Source organism: Hypanus sabinus, chromosome 30 (genome assembly GCF_030144855.1).
Source record: "Hypanus sabinus isolate sHypSab1 chromosome 30, sHypSab1.hap1, whole genome shotgun sequence".
Taxonomy (NCBI): domain Eukaryota; kingdom Metazoa; phylum Chordata; class Chondrichthyes; order Myliobatiformes; family Dasyatidae; genus Hypanus; species Hypanus sabinus.
The window spans coordinates 11,288,585-11,316,574 of record NC_082735.1 but is presented as its reverse complement, the minus strand read 5'-3'; the positions used below and the strand labels follow the sequence as shown (position 1 = coordinate 11,316,574).

The 27,990-nt window shown below is 41.2% G+C and overlaps 1 protein-coding gene across 4 annotated transcripts in view; it reads right to left on the bottom strand.

Annotated features, from left to right (window-relative positions):
• The window catches only part of inpp5b (inositol polyphosphate-5-phosphatase B), a 194,884-nt gene that overhangs the window by 17,790 nt on the left and 149,104 nt on the right, over window positions 1-27,990 (bottom strand). For all 4 annotated transcript variants that reach the window (XM_059954331.1, XM_059954328.1, XM_059954329.1 and 1 more), the window contains 6 exons: window positions 27,314-27,425; window positions 22,257-22,366; window positions 13,009-13,144; window positions 10,063-10,173; window positions 7,309-7,474; window positions 4,316-4,551 (listed from right to left, as the gene is read on the bottom strand). In XM_059954331.1, the coding sequence (XP_059810314.1) occupies window positions 4,316-4,551; window positions 7,309-7,474; window positions 10,063-10,173; window positions 13,009-13,144; window positions 22,257-22,366; window positions 27,314-27,425 (871 nt within the window). The remainder of the gene's footprint in view (window positions 1-4,315; window positions 4,552-7,308; window positions 7,475-10,062; window positions 10,174-13,008; window positions 13,145-22,256; window positions 22,367-27,313; window positions 27,426-27,990) is intronic.

Sequence of the window (27,990 nt, the reverse complement as noted above, 5' to 3'; positions counted from 1 at the left end):
GGCTCATGGGCCTCTGATTTCCCTCTTCTGAAATCCACTATCAGTTCTTTGGACAATACATTCAGCTACAGTTTGTTGATTACAGCTCAGCGTTCATTACAATCATACCCTCAGTATTAATCAACAAGCTCCAACACCTGGGCCACTGTTTCACATCTGCAATTAAATTTCTGACATCCTCATCAGGAGACCCAGTCACTACAGATCAAAATAACATCTCTTCCTTGCTGATGATCAACACTAATACACTTCAAGGATACGTGCTTAGCCCAGTACTCTACTCTCTCTACACCCAGGAATGTACAGCTCAATTGCCATCTATAAATTTGCCGCTGACACAAATTGCAGATGGTGTCAAGGAGGCGTACAGGAGTGAAACAGATCAGTTGTTAGTGTGGTGTCGCATCAACAACTTTGCACTCAGCATCAGTCGGACCAAGAAACTGATTGTGGGCTTCAAGAAGGGGAAGTTGAGGGACCGCTCACCAGTCCTCATTGAGGGATCAGCAGTGGAAAGGGTGAGCAGTTTCATGCTCTTCGGTGTCAACATCTTTGATGACCTATCCAGGGCGTAACATTTGATGCAATTACAAAGAAAGCATAACAGCAGCTATATTTTATTAGGAGTTTGAAGAGACACCAAAGATGCTCACAAACTTCTACAACGTACCACGGAGTGCATTCTAATGGGCTGCATTACCATTTGGGATGGAGGGGGCGATTGCAGTCACAAATTGCTGCAGATAGTTGTGAAGTCAACCAGATCCAGCACGGGCACTAGACTCCCCAACATCAAGGACTTGTTGAAGAAGCAATGTCTCAAAAAGGCAGCATCCATCATTAAGGACCCTCATCACCCATGACATGCCCTCTTCTCATTGCTACCATCAGGGAGAAGGTACAAGAGCCCAAAGATACACACTCAATGTTTTAGGAACAAATTCTTCCCCTTTACCATCAGATTTCTGAATGAACCCATGTATATTATCTGAATATTTTGTTCCTTTTTTGCACTATTTATAATAATTTGATTTTTAATATTCATTTCTTATTGTAATTTATTATATTTATTATTATGCATTGTAAAATACTGTTGCCACAAAATAGTAAGTTTCATGAGATGTGCCAGAGATACTGGTCCTGATTCTGATACTGAAAAGCATGCAGGCATGGTCAAGAGGTTCAGTTGTTGTTTAGATCAAACATCAGAATGGGGAAGAAATGTGATTGTTGAATGATTGTTGGTGCCAGAGAGGGTGGTTTGAGTATCTCAGACACCGCTGATCTCCTGGGATTTTCGTGCACAACTATCTCTAGGATTTACAGAGAATTGTGAGAAAAACTAAAAACATCCAGAGTGCAGCAGTTCTGTGGACAAAAATACGTTGCTGATGAAAGAGGTCAGAGGTGAATCGCCAGACTGGTTCACAGTAGGTCAAGCAACCACACGTTACAACACAGGTTGAAGAAGAGCATCTCTGAAGGACAACATGTTGAACCTTGAAGTGGACGGGCCACAGCAGACGAAGACCACGATAAACTGGCCACTGAGTGCATGTATCAAGTGTGCACACCTCCGTTCAAACTGGAGGACAGAAGAGGAACGAAGACACAAAACACTGCCGCCTGCCACCCTCCCCATCCCTGGAGAAATGACCCAGCACACTGTTTGCTGCTCATCATGAATGCAGCCAAGTTACAAATTCTACATAATCTTGATCTGGAGGTGGGAGAACACAGGGAAATTATCAGAGCGAGGAAATTAAGGAGAAAGCAACTATAACCGGAAGGATAAAAGAAGAATACATAAATACAATATGAAGTTGAACTGCAGTAAGAAATGTAACAATGATCTGGATTTTGTCATTAGCCATGATGTAACAGCTGTTCTTGTGGACTTTGAAGTACCATTCCCATAAAACTCAAGCAACTTCTCTGATCTGTGTTTCCCTTTGGACATGGAATTACCTGCAACAGGAAAATGGCTGCTCTAACTCCTGATTATGCCTGTGTTCTTCAAGTGGAGTCATACACTCTGAACTCAAATTCTATATCCTTTAATATTTTTCCTTGAAAATAGATAACCAATGCCTTTAGAACAGTTCCATGGCCTGACCAAATCTGATCTCTGGCACATTTTCAGAAGACAGGCTCCTTCACAGAAATGCTGTCAGCATTGCGCATTGGCACTGATATTTCCATTCAAAAACAGTGTAGTCCTTAATTCGATCACTTCTCATTTTTCTGAAATCCAGTGTGTATATGCAAATTGACACCATCTATCTTTTTAGGTCTCATCTGCATAACCCAGCAGATGACTTCTTCTTGCAACACACACAAAATGCTGGCGGAGCTCAGCAGCTCAGGCAGCATCTATGGAAAACAGTAAGTGTCTTGATGGTTTACTTTTTTCCATAGACGCTGTCTGACCTGCTGAGGTCCTCCAGCATTTTGTAGGTATTGCTTGGATTTCCAGCCTCTTTTGGTTGTGGGATGATGACTTCTTCCCCATTCTGATGTTAGTTCTCAACGATAACTGAACCTCTTTGCCATGTCTCCATGCTTTTATGCATTAAGTTGCTGCCACACAATTGGCAGGTGTACAGGTGTACCTAATAAAGTGGCCATTGAGTGTATAACATCAGCCTTTCATATTTAGAACTGAAGTGTCTTCAATCACTTCTCCATAGAGAATATTTTACAGTGAAACTACCTTCCTTGCCTTACACAAAAGCCAGAAAAATTGTGTTGTTCGTTTAATCGGCATTCTGTAGGTTCTAACTCGAGCCTCAGGTGAATTTTGCTCTGGTGGACCCACAAGCAAACCAGCGTCTTATGCCATCAGCAGCAACCCTTTAACACATACCACTTGTGCCAATTTCCCAGTAAGGTCTAGTGGTGCCTTCGTGGTCCCATTATACTGTACGTCATTCCAGGTTATAAGATGGGACAATATATCCAGATACACTGTTTCATCACTCCTTACTTAGCTTTGCCCATTGTCTACCAGTCCTGCCTCACCCCCACCCACCCTAACTCCTTATTCTAGCCATCTCCCTTCTCCACTCTCAGAACTGATAAAGGACTCGGCCTGAAACATTTACCATCCCTTTGCCTCTACAGATGCCACCTGATCTGTTGACTTCCTCCAGTAGTTTGTTTTTCAATCATGATTTTTTTTTTGCTGGGGACACATTAGACTGCCGACTCTGAAATCTGCAACAACAAACAGACTGCTGGAGGAACTTAGCAGGTTGAGCAGCATCTGTGGGGGAAAGGAACTGTCAACAAATCCGATTGTAATTCTACATCGGTTCTCTCCAAAATTCTACAAAGCACTTTACAACTTTAAATGTCAAGGCTAATGCAGGCAAGAGTTATCTTTGAAATGGGAACACTTGCAAATAGCAGTGTGATAAACCAGCAGGTTATCCGTACTGAAGGCATCAGCCTTTGCCAAACACCAGCTGGCTTCCCCCGCTCATTTTTCAATATTTCACACACAAAACTCTGGTTAGGTCACACCTGGAGTACTGCATACAGTTCTGTAGGAAGGATGGTGAGGCTTTGGAAGGGGGGGGGGGCAGAAGAGATTTACCAGGATGCTGCCTGGTTTAGAGGACATGTGCTATCATGAGAGGCTGGAGAAACTTGGGTTGTTTTCTCTGGAGCGGCAGAGGCTGAGGGGAGACCTGATAGAGGTTTATAAGATCATGAGAGACATAGATAGAGTAGACAGGGGGTATCTATTCCCCAGGGTAGAAATGTTTAAAACCAGAGGGCATGCATTGAAGGTGAGAGAGGGTAGGTTCAAGGGAGATGTGAGGGGTAATTTTTTTTTTACTCAGAGAGTTGTGAATGCCTGGAATGCATTGCCTTATGGTGGTAGAGACAAGTACATTGACGGCTTTTAAGAGACATTTAGATAGGGACGTGAGTGTGAGGAAGATGGACAGAGGTGGACATGATTTAGTGTTTGGTTGTTTTTGATTTGCTTTTTAGCTGGTTTGGCACAATATTGAGGAGCATGTGCCCTGTTCCTGTGCTGTACTCTTTCATGTTCTATGTTCACTTGAAAGGTGGGACCTCTGATGCCATAAATCCCCCCATTACTGCACAGAAGCGCCCTCTATGAATATGTGATCATATTCCGGAGTGAGGCCTGAAATCCATCTACTGGGTCAGTGACAAAAAGTTCTGATGAATGTAAAATAAAAGAGCGGGAAAACACTTTACAGGTAATTTTTCTTTAAAGCAAGCCCAATCAATTGTTTTAGGGTTGTAGAAATTTTAGATTTTAAGTTCATCTACTCACCAGTTCTTGTATTCTTTCAGGTAAGACATCGCGAATTGGCTCCTTCATGCAGCAAAGTGCATTCAATGAAGATCCGAAACAACTTGGTAGATAATTTCCCGAAATGGCCAGAAAATAATCTTTTCCTCGTCGTAGATGCAAGATTAAAATATCCTCGATGCGGTCCTCTCCCATATTTAAAGAGAGAGCAGTTGTTTTATTCACATAAACTTCCAACTCAATTTCTACTTTCTCCCCTAAAAAGTAAACAAAACCTTTACTAAGCCACTTCAATCACTTCAGCAATAAGCTAAATAATCATTGCAAAGAATCTCTCCAGAATTTTAGAACTGGTGCACACCTCCCTGTTCATCATGAAAGATTCGAAGTACAGATTTTATCAAGTGCAACGCTTTCCTGTGATTCAGTTTCAGAGAACACAAACCATAATGTTGAAACAATGAATAACTGAATGCTAATCTAGAACAGATAATAAGGATCAACATGTCATAAAAATATAATCTGTATTTACGTCCAGAGCTTTGAGTGGAGTCCAACAACCATGCAGGACTTCTCTGTAATTCTATTACTAGTACTCTCTGAATTTCACAGTACCAGCTATTTGCTTACTACGGAATATGAAAAGACCAATTTCATTTAAAAAGAAATTAATTCAAAATATTATTTCTGAAGCAGATCTGGTAGGTGGCCAACATTAAACAAATTTGCTCATTTCCAATTCATGACGATGTTGTGTGTTTGTACTGTTTTGGGTTCTGATTTCACTTGGTAAGACAGTAACAGGCTTTTCCAGCTCAACAAGCCCGTGTTAACTAATTACACCATGTGAACAATTAACCTACTAACTAACACATATGTCTTTGGAAGGATCTGAAGTAGACCCATAGAAAGACAGCGGTGGAACTGAACCTGGGTTGGTGATTTGTCAATCGTTTGTGACGAGTACAGGAAACCTGTACAGGAGAGTGGTAAAATGGTTGAACTGGGACCGTTCTGCTCTCTCCACCTCAGAAGTCCGGGTCCAGTGGTACGAACAAGCGTCACAAACTGGGGTCTTCCTTGGTTGCAGTGCATGACTGTGACGCCTTTGGTCTCCAGAAACAGGTATCCCCCGCTTTACAAATGTTTGCTTTACGCCACTTCGCTTTTACAAAAGACCTATATTAATAACCTGTCTTCACATTACAATGAGGATTTTTGCTTTTACGAAAATTTTTCCCATATAAATTAATGCTTCTTCACTTTACGCCATCTTGGCTTAACAAAGGTTTCATAGGTACGCTCTGCCTTTGTAAGGGGAGGACACCTGTATCAACTTCCTGATCATTGGATCTCACTGTAGATCTCATCCACCCAGTCCACCAAACCAGCATTTGCATGCCATGACAGGCATGTCCATAACGGGTTACCGGTGCTGTAATAGTGTTACGCTAACCGCTGCACTACTGCACTGCCCACGCTGAACCCAGGCTCTCTCGATTTTTGAACAACTGGAGAGAAGGAACTGTGAATGTGTGGCGCAATCACATCTCAGTCTTGGTAATGCCACTGGCTAGATGCAGATGTTAGTCAATCATGGATACTTACAGAATAACCTCACTTTAACCATCAGTCTTTTGGAGGAACTCAGCAGGTCGAGCAGTACCTGTGATTGGGGTGGGGGTGGGGAATGGAATTGTCAACTTTTTCCCTGACAGAGGACTTCAGTCTGAAACGTCAATATTCCTTTCTTCCCACGGATGTTACTCAAGCCATTGAACTGTTTGTTGCTCCAGATTCCAGCATCTGCAGACTCCGATGTCTCACTTTAACCATAATCTTCAAATACAGTAATGTGGAAAGTGAAGACAAGTATCAAATCCAGCCGACATAACACCAGCTGTCATTATTCCAAGCTAGGGTCAAATCATTGCTTCTTTGATTCGCATTCGGATATGTCCATACATGGCCTCCTCTACTGCCATGATGAGGCCAAACTCAGGTTGGAGGAGCAACACCTCGTCTACCGTCTGGGTAGTCTCCAGCCCCTTGGTATGAACATCAAATTCTCCAACTTCCAGTAATCCCCAACCTCTTCCTTCCACCATCCCACTTTCACTCTGCCTCCTCTTCTAGCTGCCTATCACCTCTCTCATGACTCTGCCTTCTTCTACTACCCATAGTGCTTTCACCTTACATTCCTTCTTCACCTCTCCTGCCTATCCCCTCCCTGCTTCCCCACCCCAACCCCTTGTTCTTTCCTCTGATTGGTTTTTCACCCTCCCCCCACCTTCTTTATAGGGTCCCTGCCCCCTTCCTCCTTCAGTCCTGACGACAGGTCTCGGCCCAAAACGTTGACTGCTCCTTTCAACGGATGCTGCCCGACCTGCTGGGGTTCATCCAGCTTTTGTACGTGTTGATTTGACCACAGCATCTGCAGTATACCTTGTGATTACTTCTTTGATGATTCTTTCAGGAAAAAGTAATGAAATTTCATCAAATGAGAAAAAGATGTATATTGGCTGTCAGTTGCTGCCTGTCAGGACACTGGTGCTCAGGGCAACAATGAAGGTCCCCCATCTCTGCCTGCCTTTGGGCATCTTCTCTACTGTGCCCCAGGGTACCGTCACACACTGATGTCGGAGTCTTCATTATTGTTTTCCATAACAATTTTTTACTGAGCAGTCAGTGTTAGCACTGAGTAGAACCCACGAACTTGGAGGAGCAGTGGACCACTCTTAGCCTGGCCTCGACCTTTTGACCTGTTTCACATGGGTAACCCTACCAAGAGCCAAAGCACACATTGCCCTCCGGGTCATTGAGGCGTGCAAGCCTCCAAACCCTATGATAAGGCTGTGGTCCTCTTGAAGGAGTAGAGATAGAGGGTATTTTTATATTTTAGAAATCCAGGGTCAGAAGTTATTCTAGCAGTGGGTAATAAGCAAGTTCAAACCTGTATCAGAGCTCAGTGATAAAAAGAGACCATTTATACTTTTAAACAAAATATAGTGTACCTTCATGTAAAATCCCTTTGTTTGGTGTAGCACTAAACCATGGCTTGCAATAAGAAGGTTCATTCAACTTGGTAATGAATTCAAACTGACAGGGCACAAGTCCAGTGTTGGCAATGACAAGCGTTTGAACCTGGAGCTGCATGAACTTTACATTCTCATAATGAAACTGAAAAGAGAGAACAACTTAATAAATTAATGCCAGTGAAAAATGGAGCTTTGCAACATTATGGAGTAAAAGCCCACAATCATCGACAAGGTTTAAATTAACATTTTATCAATCCAGAGTTGATGGGTGAACACAGGTTCAAGCCGCTGAACCATAAAAGGCAGGAGAGTACAAGTTTTGCATCTGTTTTATTTGGTTATTTTTCTACAATATCTAACTGTGTGAAAGGAAAGCATTTTGCAGTACTCATAACACAAGAGGGAGCAGGAAAGTTACTGACAGATGTTACGCTGGTGCATTCACCTTCCTCATCAATCAGCGACAGAAAACAGGATGTGCCTAGCATTGTAATTTTGACAAAAATACAAAACAAATAATTCATTTATGTTTGACCTAAAAATAGACATAAGAGTACACAGCCCATTCAATACGATTATATTCCCGTAAGACAGAGGAGCCAGAATCAGGCCATTCAGCCCACTGAGTCTGCTCCATCTTTCCATCATGGCTGATTTATCATCCCTCTTAACCACATTCTCCCTGTAACCACTGATACCCTGACTAATCAAGAACTTATCAACCTCCAATTTAAATATACCCAATATCTTGGCCTCCAATGCAGACAGTGGCAATAAATTCTACAGATTCACTACACTCTGGCTAAAGAAATTCTTCCTCATCTCTGTTCTAAAAAGGGACATTCCTTTAATCTAAGGCTGTGCGCTCTGGCCCCAGATTCACCTGCTATAGGAAACATCCCCTCCACATTCACTCCATATAGTCCGTTCAATATGGAATAGATTTCAATGAGATTTCCCCTCTCCAACTTCTCGAAACTCCAGCGGGATAGTGATAGTGATTGTGATAGTGGAGTGATAGTGTTGTGGTTAGAGCAACATTTTTGCAGCTCGGGGCGTCCGGACTTTGGAGTTCAATTCTGGCGTTGTTCTGTAAGGACTCTCCATGAAATGCTTGAGTTTTCTCCTGATGCCCTAGTTTCCTCCAACAAAGGCCTAATGGGTAGGTTTAATTGATCATTGTAAATTGTCCCATGATTAAGTTAGGGTTAATTGGGTTTGTAGGGGAAGTGGGACAGCCTGGCTCAAAGGGCCAGAAGGACCTATTCTGTGCTATATTGCTAAAATAACGTACTTGCTCTTATATTCTGGGCCCCTTGAAATGAATACGAATATTGCATTTGCCTTCCATACCACTGACTCAACCTGCAAGTTAAGCGAACTAGGAACCCCTGCACTAGGACTCCCAGGTCCCTCTGCATCTCTGATTTATGAATTTGCATCACATTTAGAAAATAAGCTACACTTTTATTCCTTCTGCCAAAGTGCATTGTGTTCCATCTGCCACCCCCTTCCCCATTCTCCAAATCTGTCCGAGTCCTTCTACTGACACAATGCTTGCTCAACCTCAACAGTACCTGCTCTCCACCTATCAGCTGCAAACTTGGTCACAAGTCATCAATTCTGTCATCTATATCACTGACATATAGAGTGAAACAAGCGGCTAACAAAAAAAAAAACAAATTGCAGCCTATAAGGATAGAGAAGTGGAGACCGTTGCAATGGTCCTTATAGTCAGGAGATTCGGCAGTTAGGGAATAAGGTCAGAACAGAATGGACTGAGTTTGGTGGGTGAGTGACTTAGTCAGAGGGATTTAAAGCTTTTATATCTCAAAATAATGTTCAAAATATAAACTGAGAAGGCATTCAATATGGATATTCTGACCTCTGGTGATACACTTCATTAAATGAGCATAAATTGTCAAATGTATGCACCACGTTTCTTCATTTTCCTTTCCCTAATGGGTTATCATATGAGGAATGTCTGGCAGCTCTTGGGGCTGTATTCCCTGGAGTTTAGGAGAATGAGAGGGCAACTCATAGAAACATTCTTAATATTAAAAGGCCTGAATGGAATAGATATGGCAAAGTTATTTCCCATAGTAGGGGATTCTAGGACAAGAGTGCAAAACTTCAGGATTGAAGGACGTCCATTTAGAACTGAGATGCGGAGAAATTACCTTAGTCAGAGGGCAGTAAATCTGTGATGACCGGATGTGGAGGCCAAGTCACTGGGTGTATTTAAGGCAGAGATAGATAGGTTCTTGATTAGCCAGGACATCAAAGGGTTTGGGGTGAAGGCAAGGGATTGGGGATGACTGGAAGAATTGGATCAGCCCATGAAATGGCAAAGCAGACTCAATGGGCCGAATGGCCTACTTCTGCTCCTATATTATAAATGCTGGCCAATTTTTACTGCAATATATCATTGAAAAGTATATTTTAAAACTCTACACACACATTGAATCTAAGTAGTTGACCACCAACTTTACCTTTAAATTGACTTTATTGTGTTACAGCAAGATAACAGCATACCTTTTTGAAATAATTAATGGTTAATAACTATTCTATGTCTGCTAATTTCTCCATGAGATCAGAAATTTTACTTTATTGGAAAACCATTAATTATGTTGGTGTGGCAACATACCACACAAATTGAACTGCGCTGAAAATCACTCAAAATTGGCCACAGATTAAGTTACAGACTGAAATAGCGGCAGAATATCTTACCTCTGTCTTTGAAAGTGACACTGAAGGAATGGAATCATTCTCCATTCTATCTAAAGTACGAACAATATTTTCATAGGTCTTCCTGTACAAGTCTTGATTGACCACTTTTATCTGTAAAAATATGGACTGTACTTAAGAACTGATCAGTACAAAGTCACGCTTCAAATACCAAAAAATTATTTCTTAAAGCTAAAGGAGAATATGACAAATGCTGGCGATCTAGAAACACAAAAAAATTCTGAAGATGCACAAATTCTGAAAGGATCTGTGGACAGAAAGAAAATTGATGATTATAGGTAGTCAATCTGAAATGATGTTTTCAACACAAATCCCTCTTTTAGAGGGTGGGTTAGGCTAAAACAAATCAAGTCCAATCCTCAACAAGAGAAAATCTGTAGACGCTGTAAATCCGAGCAACACGCACAAAATACTGGAGGAGCTCAGCAGGCCAGGCAGCATCTATAGAAAAAAGTACAGTCAACGTTTCAGGCCAAAACCCAATCTTCTGCCTCTTCTGTGACAGAAGTGTCCACAAATGCCCTGAACTACAAGTCATTTTGATAATGCATTTAATATATATATATAAATTCATGCATATAGTACAACTGTGACACTGACTGACCTTAGCAGTTTGCAACATTTCCCCCCAGAGCTGAGCAACAATATGCTGGCAAGTGCACTCTGTGGGCCGAAAGGAAGAGTAGCAGCATTCCATCTCTCATTCACTTGTCCGGTCCTTGATGCAAATGCAAACCTCTCCAGATCAAGATTTGACCTGCAGCATCTTACATATCTTTCCTGCTAATTATTAATCCAAAATTACAAGCACCCAAAGGAGAATTTATATACTATAGAAAGGGTTCATTTAAGAGCTCTGGGATGCAGAGCGACGTGGGCATGGTGCTGTAAGGAGGCAGATTCACAGGTCTGGTAAGTGAAACAGTGGATACTAAGTGAAGGCTAGTATTCTACTGGAAACCAGTCTCAGGTATTGCAGCACGCGAGCAGTGACAAGAAACCTGTGCCGCAGGGCGTACAAGCTAACCAATAGGAAGGTGGTTACTTAGACCAGCATGGTGGAAGCAACGTGCGATCAGTAAACAAGTCAATCTTCCACATTACATAAAGGTGAACACATGGGTGCTAGGCTCTCTCTCTTGACTCCGAGCCACTCCAAGCTGTAAGCCAGAGGGCAGTGCTGGAGAAACCATATGGAAGGTGTGTTATAGTTAATAGAGGGAGGGGTACACGTTTGGGTGCACACCTAGTTAAGTAGTCACTTATCCCTTGTTTAATCTGGTTGTGTAACATGGACAGATTTAAAAAGAATTTTGAATGTTTAGTGTTTTAGTTTCTATAGCCTGGGTGACATTGAGTTATGTATTTCATTGCTTGCTTATAAATAAACGGTTGCTAATCTTATCCACAATCAGTGTTTGCTGTTTCACTTACTGAACCCGCTTCCCCACGACACATGACCTGCACTAACAGGGAGTTATCATCATCATCATTATGGTCTGTGTCACATGACGTGGGAGATCATGGTCTTGGCAAATTTTTCCACAGAAGTGGTTTGCCATTGCCTTCTTCAGGGCAGTGTCTTTAAAAGACCGGTGTCCCAGCCATTATCAATACTTTTCAGAGACTGGCTGCCTGGTGCCAGCGGTTAAATAACCAGGACTTCTGATGTGCACCAGCTGCTCATACAACCATCCGCCACCTGCTCCCACGGCTTCACGTGACCCTGACCAGGGGTGTGGGGCTAAACAAGTGCTACACCTTGTCTGCAGGTTAGTGGAGGGTAGACAGGATATCACCAACCCGCCACCCGAACAGCCAGATAGAACAAGTAATTAGGAAAGCAAACAGAAAATTATAATCTATTGTTGCTAATACACAACTAAGGAGTTTATGCCACATTATGTTGGGCAGTGTTGAGACTTCATCTGGTGGACTGTGCACAATATTGAAATATGAATGCACCGAGTCAGTTTTGTGTAGATTCCCATAATGGAGGGATCACGTAACCTGTTGTTGCTCATGCGTAAACAGCGCAGCATCAAGTGCCGCCACAGTACAGCGGGCTTTCTTTGATTAGAGTCCAACTCTGCCCCACAGAGTCCAGCTTCACCATCTTGCCCCTAACCTGAAAAGCATATTGGCTTGAGGTTGTTACCAATCCTCGCAGTTTATTAAGAGATACAGCACGGTAATGATCCCTTCGAGCCCAATAAGCCCGTGCGGCCCAATTACGAATGTGATCAACTGTATGTTTTTGGAATGTGGGAGAAAACTGGAGCACACAGAGAAAACCCACACCACCACAGGGAGAACTACTTACAGACACAGGTGGAATTGAACCCAGGACAGTGGCATTGTAACAGTGTTAAGCTAACCACTGTGTTATCTTCTGTCATCCTAATCATTATCAATGCAACAAGACCGTGTAAATTAGCCCTACATTTTTTCCACATAGAAAATTCTTTCCATTCATTCCTGCAGATGTTGCTCCACTCAGTACTTTGAGTACTTGCTGTGTTTGAATAGTCTCCCCCCCCCGGTGCTATCGGAGGATTGTACCAAGGTTCTGGATCTGCGATTTATGGATGAGACAGTAGTTCACTTGGACTCTTTCAGTTTTATATTTATATGCTCTATGTTTTTGCCCATTCTATATTGTTGCTGCTTGTGCAATTTGTTTATTTTTTGGTGTGAAGGGGGGTGCTTAGAGTGTGGGATTTGATGTTCTTTTTACTGTTTGCACGATTTGTTTTTTTTGTGTGTGGGGGAGGTGTTTGATGGTCAAAGGTTCGTTTATTATCAAAGCATGTATTCTTGTTTCCTGTTGTGTGTGTGGGGGGTTTCCCTAATAAAAAGAAAGTTTCTATTACAACTGATCAAGACAAAGGATAAAACTTGAGAGAACGTGAAAAGGTGATTTCCTACCCCAACTTGGAAGAATGCGCTAACAGGTTTATGGTCACTGATTCTCAAAGCCATGTGACTCCGATAATCCAACTGCTTGACGTTGTTTCCTCTCCAAAGGATCCGATCACACCATGCGGGGACTCGGCATTTCTCACTGTGAGAAAAAAAGCACTCCTTTAAAAAATATCACACTGCCTAACAAACAAAATTAAGGAAGATTTTCCTGTCTTAATCACAACAAAGTGAAGCTTGGTATGAAGTACTGATACAAATGTCCATGGCCACGTCAACATATCAGCTTCTCTCTTTCTTGCCTTAAAAATCTCCTTAAAGACTATTTTTGCCTTTTGTCATTTCCCTTAACATCCCTCCCCTGTACAGTTATTATTCCGTAGATTGCCCTAAAGATGTGCTTTCATGTTATAGGTGTTCTTTAAATGGACAGTTTAATTGTTTCTGGAGCATGCAATTAAAGGGAACTCTACCCTACCGAAAAACAACACGTTATGGGGAGAAAGTTAACGTTTAAAATATTAGTAGTTGCTTCCTTGTTGCCACCCTTTTAGGAACTGTGTCATGTAATGAAGTGCTTTCTTTAGTGTGGACACTCCTTCTATTAAAAAAAGTTATACTGCCAATATTTCCTGGTCATACAAGATCTGTCATTAGCATATTATCTCCGTATTTACATAAACTTATCAGTACCATAGTGGGGAAAAAAGACAGTAAGGTAGGTTAATGAATCTGTGCCATTAGGAAGCAGTGCTGGTACTGGATTACAGAATGCTGAATGTAATCCCTCCCAACTGAGACAACACAAGCAGAAACCACAAAATGGGTGATTCACGTATTAATTTACACTTCAAATAAAAATGTATGCAGAGTAATAGGCAGAGCTGCCCTAGGCACTGGATTCCCAAGGAATCATCCTGCCGACAGAATGGAGACAATAGAAGGAAGAGTTTATAGTAGATGAAAATCAAAATTATTTGTTGCATATCATTGGTCAAACAGGGAAGAATCCTGAAATAAGACTCTGGAAAATGCATGAAATTAATTTTCCCTCTAACCAGAATCCCATACCCTCTATCAGACATTTCAATCCTGGCAAAAAGACTTGACTATCTGTTGTCTCTGTGCCTCTCACAATATTATATAGTTCTACTAGCTTGTCCCTCAGCCTCCAACATTTCAATCAAAGCAGCATCCTGGTGAATCTCTTCTGAGCCTCTCCAAAACCTCAATATCCTTCGCATGATATGATGCCAGATCTTCATACAATCGTCCAAATGTAGCCTAGCTAATTTTTTTTTAAAACTCAGCTGTAAAATGTCTTCCCAACTTTGATACTCAGACAAGGATGCGGTGCACACCATCCACTTGCACTGCCACTTTCAGAGATCAGTGGATTTGCACCTCAAGATCCCTCACTTTTAAAAGGTGCTGTCATTCACTATGTAATTGACCTCTTACACTTGACCTTCAAAAATGCATGACCATACTTGTCTGGAGAGCATTCTGACAGGCTGCATTACTGTCTGGTATGGAGGGGCTACTGCACAGGACCAAAAGAAGCTGCAGGCGGTTGTAAATCTAGTCAGCTCCATCTTGGGCATTAGCCTACAAAGTACCCAAGACACCTTTAGGGACCGATGTCTCAGAAAGGCAGCGTCCATTATTAAGGACCTCCACCGTCCAGAGCATATCCTTTTCTCACTGTTACCATCAGGGAGGAGGTACAGAAGCCTAAAGACACACACTCAGCGATTCAGGAACAGCCTCTTCCCGTCTGCCATCAATTCCCGAATGGACATTGAAGTTTCGTACACTAGCTCATTTTTTAAAAATATACAGTATTTCTGTTTTCGCACATTTTAAAAAACCTATTCAATTTATGTAATTGACTTACTTATTATGTTTTATTTTATTTGCTATAATCTCTGCTAGATTATGTATTGCATTGAACTGCTGCTGCTAAGTTAACAAATCTCCTGTCACATGCCAGTGATAATAAACCTGAAACTGATTCTGATAAAACTCTGCCTGCGATTCCTCTGCTAAATTTCCAACTCAGCTATGTCCTGCTGTACAGCAATTTCCATGTGGTCAGCAAACTTCCCATTTGTACCATCTAAATTATTTACAGAACAGAAACAACAGAGGTCCCAGCACCAATCCTGTGGAACACCACTGGTCACAATCCTCCACTCAGAGAAGCAGAACTCCAGAGCCACCCTCTGCTTCCCATGACTAAGCCAATCATGTATACAGCTAACCAGCTCACGGTGGATCCCACCTGACTTCATCTGGATCAGCTGACCATGAGGCTCCTTGTCAAATGATTACTAAATGTAGATGCATGTGGTGAAGGTGTGCTGCCCTACCCTTGACAATCAAATTCCTCACTTCTTCAAAAAGCAATTAAATTTGTGACACTGAATCACCTCTACACATAGTTAGGCCGACTTTCCCTAATAAGTGCATAGTATTCCAAATGCAAGTATGTCCCATCCAATAATTTCCCTATAAATAATGCGAGGCTAACTCGTCTATCATTACCAGTTTTTGTCCTGTTGCCCTTGTAAAGGAACAATCCTTAGCTATTCTCCAGTCTCCTGGGACCTCACCTGTGGGTAAAAAGGATGCAAAGATCTCTGTCCAAACCTTCTTTCCTTCCCATAGTATCCTCGGATAGATTCTGTCGGGTACTGGGGACATATCTACATAAATGTTTCAGAATATACTTCGCCCCCTTAATATCAACACGCCGTAAGATACACCCTTCCCGAATCTCACCATCATCCATGACCTATCCTTGTTGAATCCAAATGCAAATTTCTCTAGTTTCACACACAAGTTCCCTCTATTGTCCTTGAGTGGACCTAAATCTTTCCACAGATCCCCTCTTGATCGTAATGTATATTTCAAATGCTTTTGGATTCTCCCTAATCTTACTTGCTAAGGACATCTCATGCGCCTTTTAGAATTCCTAATTTCTTGTTTAAAATTTTTTCCTCTTTCCTTCATGTTCTTCAAGATCATGTTCATCCCTTACATTTGGGAGTGAATGGCCGCTTCCACAGAACAAAAGAGACTATCTACTGCTCAGAGCTGAATAGGGTGAATAGAAAATATGTGAAAAAATCAAGATCTCATCAAGATCCAGACAGACTATCTGTTTCTTCTAAAGCAGAATAATTCACAATATTTCACAGGTCCAAAGGTCAGTCTGCCAGAATTGACATTCTGGAGGTGTTGATCACAGATCACGGCCACAATTCACAGCCGACAATTTTGAGAGATTCACCGAGGATTGGCAACTTATTCACTGAGCATCACTGTCTCACTTCTCACAGAATAATGACAAGGCAGTGGACACTATGAACGTAACAAAGCAAATGCCATGGATGGCTAAACCATCACAGGCAGACCTCTATTTGAGCATTCTAGCTTTCCATAAATACCTCTCCCAAGGGGCAATCTAGTGCAAATACTTAACAAGCAGACAAATGAGAACTCTAACCTCAATACAAATCAAATCAAAATCAACTTTAATTGTCATTCAAACCATACACGGATACAGATGAACGAAACAGCATTCCCCTGGGCCAAGGTGCAAAAACGGACACGTGCATTCAAAACAGCGAGAGAGAAAAAAAATTACCAAGTAAGAAAACATTTTTAGTCGGAGACCCTGAGTGACAAGTCCTGCAAATTGAAGGTTCCTGCCATTCCACCAATCAAACTCTGGAGAGGCCAGCCCTAAGTACGGACTCCACGCTACACCGCCTCCTGCGTCTCCTCACCTGGACTGCAGCAGCAGTCAAGCCCGTGGCTCGAGGCCTAGTTCTTGCTACAACTGAGACCACGCTGCTGCCTCTCTGCCTATTTTCCCACCAAACAAGGGAAGCAGGCCTGCGGCATGCAATGTCCAACAGGGTCTTCCAGTGAAATATCAAAGCCAGTCACTCACGGTTGCACTGCACGCCATCTTCACACACCAACTCTGCTGCCTTTCAGTAGGCAGCAGCAGCATAGTCAGCACCCAGGCCAGCTCCTCTGAACCCAATCCTGCGCCTGACCGGCCCGCACTCCCCTCCGGCGGCCTCACAAACCCGCACTCCCCTCCGGCGGCCTCACAAACCCGCACTCCCCTCCGGCGGCCTCACAAACCCGCACTCCCCTCCGGCGGCCTCACAAACCCGCACTCCCCTCCGGCGCCCCAACTAGCCTGCACTCTCTTCCAGCGGCCTGACCGGCCCAAGTTCCCTTTCTCCAAACCGCCGGCCAGCTCCTATGACACCCAGGCCAGCTCCTCTGAACCCAATCCTGCGCCTGACCAGCCCGCACTCCCCTCCGGCGGCCTCACAAACCCGCACTCCCCTCCGGCGCCCCAACTAGCCTGCACTCTCTTCCAGCGGCCTGACCGGCCCAAGTTCCCTTTCTCCAAACCGCCGGCCAGCTCCTATGACACCCTGGCTGGCTACTCTGAACAATAAGCAGCTCACTGCTGCGGTAGACATGCTGTACCCGCCTTTACTGGAGTCCCATATAATCATTACAATCACAGAAGGCACATTTAACCGAGAAAGGAGCGGCTTCGTTTGGCGCCATAAGGGGCTGCTGTGTGTGCACACGCCACCATCTTACATATGGAAGTGCAGAAAAATGTTCAGGGCAACTTGATCAACTAAGGGAAAACAAGCGCACAATGACAACAGTAATACCTACAACCTAACAATATTAAGACTGGGGGACACAGTAAGGGAGAAACCCAGACTTGACGGAAAGCAATGATATTTTAAACACTCACCGCACCCCAGATCACATGGAGTCGCAATGAGGAAGGCATCCCAATCAGAGGAACAGGCATATGATTGCTGGGACTGGCTTAAATATATGTCCTTCGATGAGAAACTTTGCCAATCCCATGAAATATAACTGGAACTTGGAAGATTTAAGTTAAATCTCTGCCAGGGCCAACCGTGAAAAATCAAAGCATCAGACAATTCACAGTGGGGGCAAAAGAAAAGACAAAGACACATTGAAGAATTTGTTTCAGTTTCCACAGATTTGAAAATGGAATCCAAAATAAAATACGAAGACAAGGCGAAGTTTTTCTTTCTTTCATTTAACATAATATTGTATGTATTTTTGTAGAATATTTGGATATGTAGCTGGCTGATGGAGTAGGACTTCTGAGGTGAGTGGCCCAAGGTTCAAATTCCGCTGGCTCCTTGCACACTTTCCATCTGTGCTGGGTTGAGTGTTGAGCTAGCAACCTGGCCACGTAAAAAACGTTAAGAGCTGAAGAAACGGCAAGGCTGCTGCCCGATGTACCACTAGGCGCACGAAGTAACAATTTAGAAATGTAATAGCAATGGAGAAATGAAAAATGAGTCCAGTGCATTTCTTCTGGCTGCACAGGAAGCTGTCAACAGCCAACCTGCTTTACATAGATATTATCAATGTGGCAGATAGACTGCTAGTTCTGCACAGAAGAATATAGCTCATATTTACACCCTACGAGATTTGGAGTAGGCTACTTCTGGACTTGGAAGGACGGTAAAATATCTGGAGAACTGTGTCAAAGTAATGAGACTGGAGACTGGACAGGTATTTTGGATCTGATTTACTTTTTAACCTTTAATTTCATACCAAAGGTGGCATATGTAACATCTGTGAGCAATAGCTGTTTTAAAGATATTACCCTTAAGTACCGTATCATGTGGCTAAACTGTCTTGTAAAGTTATTTTAATTGTCAGTGCATTTGGAAGCAAGCCACAGCAAGAACACTGTGTGGTACTGTAACCTCTTTCACTAATAGTATGCTTTTGTTTTCCGTTTCAGTTCTCAACCATTTCTACTATCTTCGAGAAATCAACTGGAGAAATACTGCAACAAGTGCTGAAGGGAAAATGATGCTCCTTGTTTTTCTTTTTGTTTTATTATGAAGACCTGGTTGGAATTGATTTGAGTTTCAAAAACTATATCCTCTATGCAATCAGGGAAAGTTCCGGGACCAGATGGTTATATGGTGGAATTTTACAAGACTTTCCATGAAATGCTTATACCACATCTTCATAAAATTGTTGCTGATTCTATACTCTGGGAATCTTCCAAAAACTTTTTATGAGGCATTAATTTCATTAATTCCTAAAAAAGGAAAAGATATATTGAACTGTACATCCTATTGACCTATCTCTTTACCGAGGGTAGATTTTATAAGATTCTAGCCAATAGACTTGAGAATATTTTGCCTACTGTTATCTCAAATGATCAAACTGGATTTATTAAAAATATGTACTTACATTTTAATATTTGGAGACTGTTAAGTATCATTTATTCCCCCTCAGTTAAAGAATCTGAATGTATTGTGTCTCTGGATGCAGAGAAAGCTTTTGATGGGGTGGAGTGGCCTTATCTGTTTCAGGTTTTGAAGAGGTTTAATTTTGGTCTGGGATTTATTTCCTGGATTAAATTGATTTATCATGCCCTGGTGGCTGCAATTATAACTAATAATCAGAAGTCTCCTTATTTCAGATTATATAGAGGAACCCGGCAGGGCTGTCTTCTTAGTCCTTTATTATTTAATTTGGTTTTAGAACCACTTGCTATTGCTCTTAGGGATTCTAATTCTGTGCAGGGTATTAAGAGAGGGGATAAATTACATAAGGTTTTGTTATATGCAGATGATTTATTAGTTTAAAATTTCAGAACCTAGGAAATCTATTCCTTTTATGTTATCCATATTCACGGAATTTAGTATTTTCTCTGGATATAAACTCAACTTACATTTCCTATTTCCTATTAATAATTATTCTGATTATTATGATCAAATACCTTTTAATATTGCTAAAAACTACTTCACTTAGCTTGGTATTAAAATTACTAAAAATTTTAAAGACCTATATAAGTATAACTTTTCCCCTCTAATTGAATATACTCAACAAGCGCTTTCTAAATGGTCGCCTATGTCAATGTCATTAATTGGTCAAATAAATGCTATAAAAATGGTTATTTTACTGAAATTTTTATATACATTTCAAGCAGGTCCATCTTTTGTTCCGAAAATGTTTTTTGATAAATTAGATTCTATGATCTTGTCTTACATTTGGAATAAAAAAAGTTCCAGAGTGAATAAATTTTTATTGCAAAAATCAAAAAAAGATGAAGGACTGGTCTTACCAAACTTTAGATTTTGTTATTGGGCAATTAATATTCGTTATATCACCTTTTAGATTCATGGTATAGATAACCAGGATTGCCCTTTCTGTTTACATTTGGAGAAGAATTTGGTAATGAGGTTTTCTTTAGCTTCTTTATTAGGAGCTCCTCTTCCTTTCTCGTTCTCCAGCATAGGTAGACAAGGTCTTAGTCCTATTGTTAAACATACTTTAAAAAATTTGGTTTCAGTTTCGTAGATTTTTTGATTTAAATAACTTTGTACTCTCTAGTAATATTTATTCTAACTTTTTCTTTAAACAATCAACTCTGGATAACACTTTTTTAATATGGAAAACTAAGGGAATAAAAACTTATTTAGATTTGTTTTCAGAGGATTGTTTAATGTCTTTTTCACAGTTAATGGATAAATACGATTGTATATCTAGTACGCATTTTTTAAAAGATATTTACAAGTTAGGAATTTTTGACTTTTTAACGAACTATCCTTTGGCTTATTCATCAAATTTGGTTTATGCTATTTTTCAGCTTAAACCATTTCAAAAGCGATTAATAGCTATTATTTATAAACAGTTAATGAATGCAGGTATGACGCCTAATGATAAGGTTAAACTTGCTTGGGAAATAGAACTTCAACATTCACTTTCAGATGATCAATGGAGTAAAATTTATTATTTAGTTAATAATTCATCTATCTGTGCACGTCTCTCCCTAATTCAGTTTAAGGTAGTACACAGGGCCCATATGTCAAAAGACAAATTAGCGCATCTTTCTTCTAATACAAGGCTTATTTGTGACAGATGCAACGTTGAGGTGGCTACTCTAACTCATATGTTTTGGTCCTGTGTAAAGTTAAATAATTTTTGGAGGGATGTGTTTAGAATATTATCAAAAGTTATAGGTGTGGATTTACAACCCAATTCACTTCAAGTTCCTGCTTCCACTCAACATATGATAGCCTTTTCAACTTTACTGGCCAGGAGAGCTTTCCTGGAAATATATTGGAAAGATTCTAATCCACCTTCTGTTTTTAACTCGCTCTCCTCCATTATGTCCTGTTTAAGTTTGGAGAAAATTAGAAGCCGGACGTTTGACACATCTTTTAACTTTCAGCAAGTTTGGCAACCCTTTATTCAATAGTTTCATATCATTTAATTTTCTTAACTCTTTTTAAATTTTTTTTAAGGAAAGCTTTTCCTTATCCGCAAAGGTTCGGAGATGACTGGAAAGATGTTTCCTTTCTTCTTTTTTTCCAATTTTATCCTCAAATGGACTGCCCAATCTTTCTTTTTTTTTTGTTTTAGGTTAGTTTAGCGGGTTTTTTTTCTTCTTATTAATAAAATTTCTAGTGTTTTTTATGACTTGTCAAGGAGTTGTGGTTTCTTGTTTATATACTATATACAACGGCCTAACATTGTATCTAATTGACCTTGACAGTATATATTTTTTTTGTTGTTTCTACGTCTTTTGTATTATGTGTTTGCCAAAATTTCTCCTCTGATTTGTAATTTTTTCTCTGTTGGAAAATTAATAAAAAAAGATTGAAAATGAAAAATGAGTTTCAGATAGAATAGAATAGATTTGGTTCTGGGATTGAAAGGCTTGTCGTATGAGGAACATACTCACTGGAATACAGAAGAATGAGGGGTGATCTCATTGAAACCTACTGAATGTTAAAAGGACTCATAGAGTGGATGTGGAGAAGATGTTTCCTATGGTGGAGAGTCTAAGACCAGAGGACACAGCCTCAGAATAGAGGGGCGCCCTCCTAGAACAGAGATGAGGAGAAATTTCTTTAGCCAGAGAGTGGTTAATTTTGTGGAATTTGTTGCCACAGGCAGCTGTGGAGGCCAAATCATTGGGTAGTTGACAGATTCTTGATTTGTCAGGGCATGAAGGGATATTGGGAGAAAGCAGGAGATTGGGGCTGGAATGGAAAATGGAAAATGGAAAATGGGTGATGAAATGGCAGAGCAGACTCGATAGGTCTAAGGGCCTAAATCTGCTCCTACATCTCATGGTCTTAAGAATTTAAAGATGGCAAAGTCAACCCTGAATGATAGTTCAAGTCATCCATTACCTTGTGTCCCAGTTGTCTGTGCCAATATCATATTTGTAGGTTGGCTGAAACTTGATTATTCCCTCTTTGAATCCTTGGAATACCTGCAGGTCCTCCATGAGGTTTGTCAGCTGCATAACAACAATAGAAGTTCTTACATTTTCAGTCTTAGCAAATGCAATGTGTTCAATTATAAAAATATTACTCAGTGACCTTTCATCTAAAAACAATTTTTTTATTGACCTTCTTGAATGAAGCAACAAAATAAAGTAGCACTGAAATAAGATTATTCTACTTTCTGGAATGTGACTGTTAGGGCATTTTGGAGTTAGGACATATTAACTTCAGCGACTAACTTTAGCCACTGATCTTTAGAGTTGAACATGGACGGTAGATTAAATTTAAAATGCAGATCTGGACAATCGATTCCTAGAGCTGTTAATTGAAAAACTGGACAATACAGATTAACAAAGACAAGAAAATCTACAGATGCTGGAAATCCTGTTGAGTTCTTCAAAGCATTTTATGTGTAACATGGATTAACTTTCATTTTGGTTGTCTGGACTGCTAGTGTGAAGGAGGAGGTGTGAAAGTTATATGTAACTAAAAGGAAGCATTGTAAATACATTGTACATATAGAATTGTCCTCTGAGCGTTAGCATATAAAATGTCACGTAGTGTTGGGTTGAGCAGGCCTCTTCCTCTGAAATGGTCCCAATATGATGCCTGCTATGTTTCATCTTGCTAAGTAGAAGATTACTTTATATCTACCAGCTATGTCTCTCCAGTGACTTTGTTCATGCTACAGCAATGGCGTGGAGTTAGTTAAGTTTGTCACCTCTACAGGGACATTGGCCGCTGACAGCAACTTGCCAGAGTCCTCTGTCCTGGGCGAGTCAGATTGTGGTCCTGGATGACAGAAGGATGATTAGCAATGTTGCTTCCTCAGACTACTGGCTCTCACCATATGATTTCATATATCTCCGAGGCCAAGATAATTCTTCTCCAAAGGATGAGGTCTTTGGAGCTTCTGTTGGTGTTCTGTAGCTCTGGGTTTTTACAGGATGGGGTTGCTAGCCCCATGCCCAACCTTCCTTCTTTTAAAGCTGGGCTTGACAACATTCATGGCAGAGTTGTGACACAGAGTAACCAAGCTAAATTAACCAGGCTTTTAAATCCTGACCTTCCATCGTGTAATTTTATATTAATCATAAAGTGAAGAGAAAAATGCAGTGTGGAATGTATACAATATTAGGAGCATAACTTTTATGATCCTCTCTAATGCGTTGAGACTCGTATTTCCTGATTCAATACTATCGGCTGTTTTGGAATAACTTTAGGCCATTATTTAAAATTGTGAATTTTTACATGAAAGTATTAACATCTTTTGAAGATCGTTTATTCTTCCTCAATGAAATATTATGCATCAATTTTCCTTTTACTTTTTCCTTTTCTATTTCAATCAAGTAAATACAAGAACATCTACACATTTCATAAATAACGATTACCAAATTATACCTTCTTCGTCTATACCAGATCCTAAAAAAATAGTTAATGCTGTTTTTAATATCACCTAGTTCTTTCATAAACAGAGTTAAACTCCAATATATACAGTTAGAGTGCATAAGACTTTTGTACAATACTGTTATTTTATGTATTGCTCTGTACTACAGCAAAAAAATCATGACATATGTGAGTGATGCCTCTCGTCCAACCCTACATCCCCATCACGAGAGGTGGAAATGGGTAAAGGCACCCAACAAGGCTCTGGTGAAACTTTGTGGGCCAGTCCTCTGTACAGTGCATACAATGGATTACAGAAACTCTAACCATACTATCGACTTTGGACGATAGTAACAGGAGGCCATCAATGGCCTATGTTCCACAGGGAGCTACAGGCCGAGGAAGAAGATGTGAATGATGATAAATCCGATTCCGATATGGGTCTCTATTGTGGGAAAGTGAGAGTGGGAAAGGGACGGGAAGAGAGGAATCATGGTTGGGAAAAGGGGAAGGGAGAGGGGAGGGTGCGGGAAACACTAGAGAGACTTCCTGTAACGATCCATAAACCAGTTGTCTGGAATCAAATGACCTTGCCTGGCGTCTCAGAACAGGGTGTGTCTGAACCGGCGCCACCTCCCACTCTATCTCTGCCACCTGTTCCACACCCCTCCTGTGGCGCCCTCACTATTCCCGACATTCTTTGCTCTTGCCAGATTTAGAGACTCGCTCTCTGCTCCATGCTGACAGATACAGTACTGTACAAAAGTCTTTGCCACCCTAGCTACGAATTAATGCCAAAATGCTAAACCCTCCTGGTGCCTTTTATGTATGACATCCAGCAAAACCACATCCAAAATGTTCAGCATTTTAAGATTCTGGCTCCAAACCAACCTATTGTTTTCATTCCAGTTGACATATCTAGTTTTGCAAGCCAATCATCAATGCAAATACCTGTGTCAGGCTGCTCTGACTAGAGCTCAGCATTTAACACCATCATTCCTACAGTCCTGATCAAAAAGCTACAGACCTCTGTACCTCCCTCTGCAACTGGATCCCCAACTTCCTAACCAGAAGTCCACAATCTGCGCAGATTGGAAATAACATTTTCACTTCACTGACATCAACATTGGCACACCTCAGGGATGTGTGCTTAGCCCACTGATCTACTCTCTCTACACCCATAACTGTGTAGCAATGTATAGCTCAAATGACCTCTATACATTTGCTGACTATACAACCATTGTTGGCAGAACTTCACTTGGCGATGAACGGGCAGACAGGAGTGAGATATACCAGTTATTTGAGTGGTGTCGCAGCAACAACCTGGCACTCAACATCAGCAAGACCGAAGAGCTGATTGTGGACTTCAGGAAGGGTAAGACGAGGGAACATAAACCAATCCTCATAGGGGGATCAAAGTGGAGAGAGCGAGTAATTTCAAGTTCCTGGGTGTCAAGATCTCTGAAGACCTAACCTGGACACAGCATATTGATGCAGCTATAAAAGAGGGCAAGACAGCGGCTATATTTCATTAGGAGTTTGACGAGATTTGGTTTGTCAACGAGAAGTCTCGGAAATTTCTACAAATGTACCATGGAGAGCATTCTGATTGGCTGCATCACTCTCTGGTGTTGGCGGGGGGGGGGGGGGGGGGCTAAGTTTTGAGGAATAACTTATTATCAAAGCACGTATCCCCATGCAGCTATGAGATTTGTCTTCTCCGGATAGCCACAAAACAAATTCAGAACTTGAAAGTGGTTCAGAGAGAAACATGAAACCTGCCTCCACCCCATGCAAAAAAAAAGAGCATCACCCCAATCATCAATGCCCCCCCACAAACAAACCGGAACAGGAACATCAACACCCAAAAAGCAACCCCTCCCCTGTTACTGCACAAGATCGAAGTAAGTAGCAGAAACTTGTAAAATTAAGTCAGCTCCATCATGGGTACCAGCCTCTGTAGCCTGTTTTCTAAATGGACATTGACACTACCTCATTACTTTAAAAGAATCAAAATCGGATTCATTATCACTGGCACTTGTTGCGAAATTTGTTTACGGCAGCAGTTCAATGCAATACACAATACAGAAGAAAAAAAGATAAAAAGTAAATCAATTACAGTATATGTACATTGAATAGATTAAAAATCATGTAAAAACAGAAATAATATATATTAAAAAACTGAAGTAGTGTTCATGGGTTCAATATCGATTTAGGAATCGGATGGCAGGGGGAAGAAGCTGTTCTTGAATCGCTGAGTGTGTGCCTTCAGGTTTCTGTACCTCCTACCTGATGGTAACAGTGAGAAAACGGAATGCCCCAGGTGCAAGGTGTCCTTATTCCTGTTACTTTGCAGTACTTATTTTAACTACTTAATAGACATATTGTCAGATGACCGGCAGGTGGTAAGAGTGGGCTCCCTCACCTCTGCCCCTCAACACAGGTGCCCCTCAGGCTGTCCTAAGCCCCCTTCTTTACTCTATGTATACTCATGACTGTGTTGCCACCCACAGCACAAATCTGCTGATGATACTACATTGATGGGCCTAATCACAAATAATAATGAGGCAGCCTACAGAGAAGAAGTCCTCACCCCGACACAGTGGTGTCCAGAAAACAATGGAGCTGGTTGTGGACTACAGGAGGAATGGAGACAGGCTCACCCCTATTGACGTAAATAGATCTGGGGTTGAGAGGGTGAATAGCTTTAAGTTTCTCGACGTAAACATCACTCAGGATCTCACGTGGTCTGTACACACCAGCTGTGTGGCGAGAAAGGCACAGCAACGCCTCTTTCACCTCAGACAGTTGAAAAAGTTTGGTGTGGGCCCCCAAATCCTAAGGAATTTCTCTAGGGGCACAATTGAGAGCATCCTGACTGGCTGCATCACTGGCTGGTACGGGAACTGTACCTCTCTCAATCGCAGGACTCTGCAGAGAGTGGTGAGGACAGCCCAGCGCATCTGAAGTTGTGAACTTCCCACGATTCAGGACACTTACAAACAGTGTGCAAAAAGGGCCCGAAGGATCATTTGGGGACCCGAGTCATCCCAACCACAAACTGTTCCAGCTACTACCATCTAGGAAATGGTACCGCAGCATAAAACCAAGGACCAGCAGGCTCTGGGACAGCTTCTTCCACCAGGCCATCAGATTAATTATGTCACTCTGATACAACTGTATTTCCATTTTATATTGACTGTCCTGCTGTACATACTATTTATCACAAATTACTATAAATTTGTACATTGCACATTTAGACAGAGATGTGACGTAGAAATTTCTACTCATCATGTGAAGGATGTAATAAAGTCAATTCAATTATATATATTTAAAGGAACAATTTTTTTCTTTATATTTATCATGCATTTCATCGCATTGCTGCTGCAAAGTTAACAAATTTCACGATGTACACCGGTGATATTAAATCTGGTTATGAAACTGATTCTGAATGCAGAGTCCAAGCTCTATCATTATACTTCTTTCTTAACTTTATTTTTAACTGTTCTATCACCTTATCTCATCGCCTCAGTTGTCCTGAAAAAAGTTAATGGCCAATATGACATAAACCTTACCTGGTCATACTTGATGAGTTTCGTATAGTCCTTTGCTGCTATTAGCTTTTTAACTGTTTCTGCATCAGGATGATTTATCCTGTAGTTCAAATCTCCAAGCCATATTATAACGCTTGATAAATTAAAGCAAAACAAAGTTACAAATAATTATGAGCAAACATACACAAATTCCCAGATTCTCATTTCTTCCCACAGAGAGTCATATTCCTTACATACGCTCAGTGACCACTTTATTAGGTACACCCCTACACCTTCTCATTAATGCAAATATCTAATCAGCCAATGATGCAACAGCACCTCAGTGCATAAAAGCATGCAGACATTGTCAAGAGGTTCAGTTGTTGCTCAGACCAAACGTCAGAGCGGGGAAGAAATGTGATCTGAGTGACTTTAACTTAGTTGACATTGTTGACAGTTCCACCAATTGCTGGTGCCAGATGGGGTGATTTGAGTATCTCAGAAACTGCTGATTTTCTGGGTTCTTCATGCACAACAATCTCGAGAGTTCACAGAGAATGGCGCGAGAAACAAAATAAAAAGCAAATCCAGTGACAGCAGTTCTGTGGTGAAAATCTGTTGCTAATGAGAAAGGTCAGACTGGCTCAAGTTGACAGGAAGGCGACAGTAACTCAATAATCCACTCATTACAAAAGTGGTGTGCTGAAAAGCATTGCCGA